This window comes from Anastrepha ludens, chromosome 2, assembly GCF_028408465.1.
Source record: "Anastrepha ludens isolate Willacy chromosome 2, idAnaLude1.1, whole genome shotgun sequence".
Taxonomy (NCBI): Eukaryota; Metazoa; Arthropoda; class Insecta; order Diptera; family Tephritidae; genus Anastrepha; species Anastrepha ludens.
This window is the reverse complement of record NC_071498.1, coordinates 70506708-70511277: the sequence shown is the minus strand read 5'-3', so window position 1 is coordinate 70511277 and position 4570 is coordinate 70506708. Positions and strand designations below refer to the sequence as shown.

The following is a 4570-nucleotide window of genomic DNA, read 5'->3' as shown; positions in this document are numbered from 1 at the left end:
TGGGAAGGCAAAAAAATCGCCCATTGCTCTGTAAAAATCATATTCTAAGGCTCAAAATAAGAAACTTTGCCGAAGGAACCATACCTCTAAAAGGAATTCTGATGTCCCCCAATTTGGGTCGAACTTTTAGTGTCTTTTGTGGGAGGCAAAAAACTCACACCTATGCTCTGTGAAAATCATATTCTAGGGATTAAAATAAGAAACTTTACCGAAGGAACCATACCTCTAAAACGAATTCTGATGTCCCCCAATTTGGGTCGAACTTTTTAGTTTCTTTTCTCATGTAAAGGCCAAAAATGGTGATATTTTGAAATGATTGTATGGGGAACCCCCAGGGGAGTTCCAGTGGGTGTGCCACTGGCATGGGTGGATCGGCCGTCCAAAGTTAGTGGGGGTCGGTCATACATTTGGACTCGATTGGAGCACTCTAAATGGGTCAAAGTGGGATTTTTCGTTCGACCCAAATTGGGGGGCATTAGAATTCATTTTAGAGGTATGGTTCCTTCGACAAAGTTTCTTATTTTGATCCCTAGAATACGATTTTTACAGAGCAATGGGCGATTTTTTTGCCTCCCCACAAATCGACCCGGCCTAATGTATATCCAACTAAAAATTGTATTGTTATTATTTGCTACCGTGCCGCCTGGGAGCGCAAATTGCCTCAACAAATAAATTCCAGTGGGATCGATTCCTGGCTTTAAGCTTTATTTCCGGTCATGCCTGCGAGTCGTCAGCTATCGTGAATTCAACGTACAGGCCCCGTGTCCAAGATCCTCTGGGTCGACCTCTACGGCCTGAGCCTTGCCTAAGCCCAGTCTAAGGACATTCTGCTGATGCCAGTCGCAAATTTTATCCACTTACGCTCGCGAATTTCTATTTCAACTGACCTTATTCTACCTCGGGTGAGGAGCTCACCCAGTTACTGGGCAACCCTATGCGCAGGAATACTCTAAGGCAGCGATTTATGAAGGTCTAAAGCGTTTTTGTTGTTGCAACAGCCACAGACATGTATCACAGTCATATAGAAGCACTGATTTCAGGCTGGAGTTAAAAATCCTTAGCTCTGTTTGCGTAGTTAGCTGTTTGAAATACCATATACTTTTGAGTGGGGCAAACGATGCTCTGACTTATTCTGCATTCAATGTCAGCTGCAGTGCCACCTTCAGGGGCCATTTGGGTAAATTTGTTGACATTTTCAATGGGCTGTTCGTATAACGTAAATGCGCCAATGCTAGAACCATTAATGGACATTGACTTTGTCTTTCAACCCAATACTTTCTGCATGAGTAGCTACATCCTTGAGCTTGCGTTGCATATGTCCACTTTGTTGCGATATTAAAGCAATATCATCAACATCATCGAGATCATCTAGATGTTCCATGCTAATTTAGTTCCATTGAGTGCGCCGTCGTGCTGAACTCTACATTGAAAATTTGAATATTGGGACTGTGCTATATTTACCAATTTTTCTGGGACTCCCTTCCACCGGAGTTCCAAATACTTTGATGATGCAGTCCATCAAAAGCCTTTGCAAAATCGACGAAAACGAGGTACAGTGTTTTTTGCTTTTCGATTATTTGCTCTGAAATTATCCGGAGGATAGCAATTTGATCCACACATAATCTTTTCGATCTAAATCCAGCTTGCTGCTTGCGTAAAGGGCAATAAATTTCGTCGCTTATTCGATTAAGCATCACTTTGCAGATAATTTTAAGGGGTACGCACAACAACATGATACCCCCAGTTCCCACAGTCAAAATACCCTGCATACATACTATTTATTTCAATTCACTTTTTATAAGCGATTTCACACAGCTCTTAACTAAAAACAATTCTGGAAAAATTCACGTTTAAAAAAAAGTAACTGAAGTACTTTACATTTTGTCCAAATTTGTATAGTCACAACTGCAAGCGTAATGTGTATCACTGACAGAATGAATTGGTTAATACTAAATATAGATAAGATACTTAAAATAAGGGAAAGCGCTTCTTACGAACAGTGGTCGTGTGCTCTGGAGCCGAAAAAAACGAAAATCCAAGAAAAAATTAATGCCTAACTTGAAAATGTATCAAATATTCCTCGCAAATCAATCACAGTAAAACGTATTACTCGTATCATCGACTCAATGCCGCTGAGTGCCCATTTTTTCAAAATATTACTGACGCAAAGTCCCTCACTTTGCAGAACAAAGCCATAAGGATGAGAATATTAGCATTTAATTGGACAATAAAAAACAAAATAAAAATTGCAAAGAATTATTGAAGCATTGCTACGGATTCGTTGCGATTCACTCGAATTTTCAATAGAAAACAAAGAAAGAAAATATGCAAATTTAAGGTAGAATGCAGTAGCAAAATATGCAGTATGCACATTTGTACGAGTATAATACAAGTTTCCAATTTGCTTTCAATGAACAGAGGGTGAACGGGAGGTTGCGAAACGCGTCCCCCGCTTCCAAAATAGCTATTGACCATTTATGCCAAATTCCTGTGAAAATATTACAAACATGCAAGGTATTGGTTACCTTTAACTTTGACCCCTGTTTGTGTGTGAGACAGAGACAACATTGGATTAGCAAATGGTTGGCAGGGATAATCGGACAGCGATAGCCACAAAAGGTGCTGCTAAACGAGTAGCCACCAGAGACACAGGCTATATTGGCGGTTTCCGTTACACACCACACCAACGCAAACTGGGTGCACCTGAGAAGGGTGGATGGGATAGCAGCTGAAAACGACGTCTTTTCCGGCTGGTTTAACTGAACCTTGAACTTTGATTGTTATTTTAGGTGTTTCGATTACAAACCAGTAACACAAAAAAGAACAACTGCACCAAAATACGGGGAAATAATACAAACAGCTTACGTATGAACACATATACGCATACCTCCCTCAAATTCATATTCAACTTTAGTACAATATAAAAATTTTTTTTTCCTTTGAAAGCGTTAACAAAATTTTTAAAGAAAATAAATTTGCTACAAATGGTACAAAAATCGTATGTGTTTGTGTTAGTCTAGGAAAAATTTTAAAATAATGCACACAAGAATTTCAATATATTTCGAGAACTCGCCAACCGCCACTTCTCAAGTTGCTGGGCGATAGTGACGCCTACCTCTCCCACCACCTATTTATTCGGTTTCTTTCAATTTCTTTCCTTCACCTGGTCCCAACAACAGCCTCGCCCTATTCATTCATTCTTATTCGATCGCCTGTATCACTTGTCCGACAGTATCCTCTGAGATCGATAACGTTTGTACCTCTTCCTCCAACTGCCTCTCATTGGCATCCACTTCGACGTCATCTTCCTCATCGCAATTTTGTCCAACTTTCTGCTTCCCAACTCTCTTACTGGCGCGCCTGAAGACGGTATGCCAATAACTGGAAATGGAGTTTTTCAACGACTGTCGGCTTGAGGCGTTAGTCACGAAGTTGCCGGTGTTAGCGGGTTCCACTGTACTCACAAAAGAATATCACAAAATAATTAGTTGTTTATTATCAATACTTGTGCTGTTTTACCGCACCAATTCGACTGGCGGCGCCTAAACGTAAGTGAAATCGCTTCGGATGATCTTTTCTGGGCTTCTCCAGCTCGTCTTCCATTTCCGGCCCTCTTCTACTGGCCTCTTTATCAACTTCGTCTTTTGTCGATTGTCCTCGATCTTCGGGCACTACTTCGCTGGAGCTGGTCGGCTGCTCTTCGGATGCGCTGTGTCTTCTATTTGACAATTTGAAGAAACGCTTTAACGAATTAGCCTTCGAACCGACTGTTTTTTGTACTTCGAACGCGGAGTCGCCATGTTCTTCAGTCCCCGAAAGAGAAATGTCATGCATTGGCGGTGTTGCAGATATGCTTTGCGACATTATTGTCTGTGATTATTTTTTTATTATTGTTATTGATAGCTGAAAGTAAATTTTCAGGAATATAAAAACGAATTATAAGATTTTTCTTTTTTTTGGAAATTTCAAATCGTATACGGAAACTAAAACAGACATTTATTTCTAAGCATAAGAAGGTAAAAGCGTTTAAGTGTTGATAAAAAATATAAAAATATGTATGTATTGTACAGATATGGAACTGGACTGTGCCCATTGCAGGTGCGTTACCCTTTAATCAGTTTACTCTAATCTGACCCAACTTTATTCTTACTGCATAATACACCTTTTATCCTGGAGCAGTAATTGCAGTATACTATAACAATATTTGAAGCCGGACTCATTTTCCAATTTTGGGTTGTACATCTGGATGTTGATGAACGAATTGAGATACTCCGAACGCACATAATCAGTAGTTGTTTCTTGATAAAAATTCCTTCAACAAGAGGTATAACATAGTAATACTACGGGATCTGAATACTCCATTCAATGCTATGCGGAGGGATTTAAGACGCTACAGACGTCAACGTCCGAACTGTCCGACAGTTTACAATCAATTCTTATCAATATAAACAAAATACAGGGGGCATATGGTATTTGATAACTTGGATATAGGTATATGGCTATAACTTCCCGAAACCATTATTTTTGTTTTTGTTTTTTTTTTTAGATAAGAAATGGAGGATTCCAAATT

General features: G+C 39.6%; 1 protein-coding gene across 1 annotated transcript; it reads right to left on the bottom strand.

Moving 5' to 3' along the window:
* Positions 1-2917: 2917 nt before the first annotated feature.
* On the bottom strand, positions 2918-3994 carry LOC128858017 (uncharacterized). The gene is made up of 2 exons (XM_054093934.1): positions 3525-3994; positions 2918-3454 (listed from the first exon to the last, which is right to left on the bottom strand). The coding sequence occupies exons 1-2, from the start codon at positions 3862-3864 to the stop codon at positions 3201-3203; spliced, it is 594 nt and encodes a 197-aa protein (XP_053949909.1). The 5' UTR covers positions 3865-3994; the 3' UTR covers positions 2918-3200.
* Positions 3995-4570: the final 576 nt, after the last annotated feature.

Coding starts and splice junctions, on each gene's coding strand:
- LOC128858017 (XM_054093934.1), bottom strand. CDS start 3,864: ATGTCGCAAAGCATATCTGCAACACCGCCAATGCATGACATTTCTCTT. Junction 3,455..3,524: donor AGGCGCCGCCAGTCGAATTG/GTGCGGTAAAAC, acceptor TTGTGAGTACAG/TGGAACCCGCTAACACCGGC.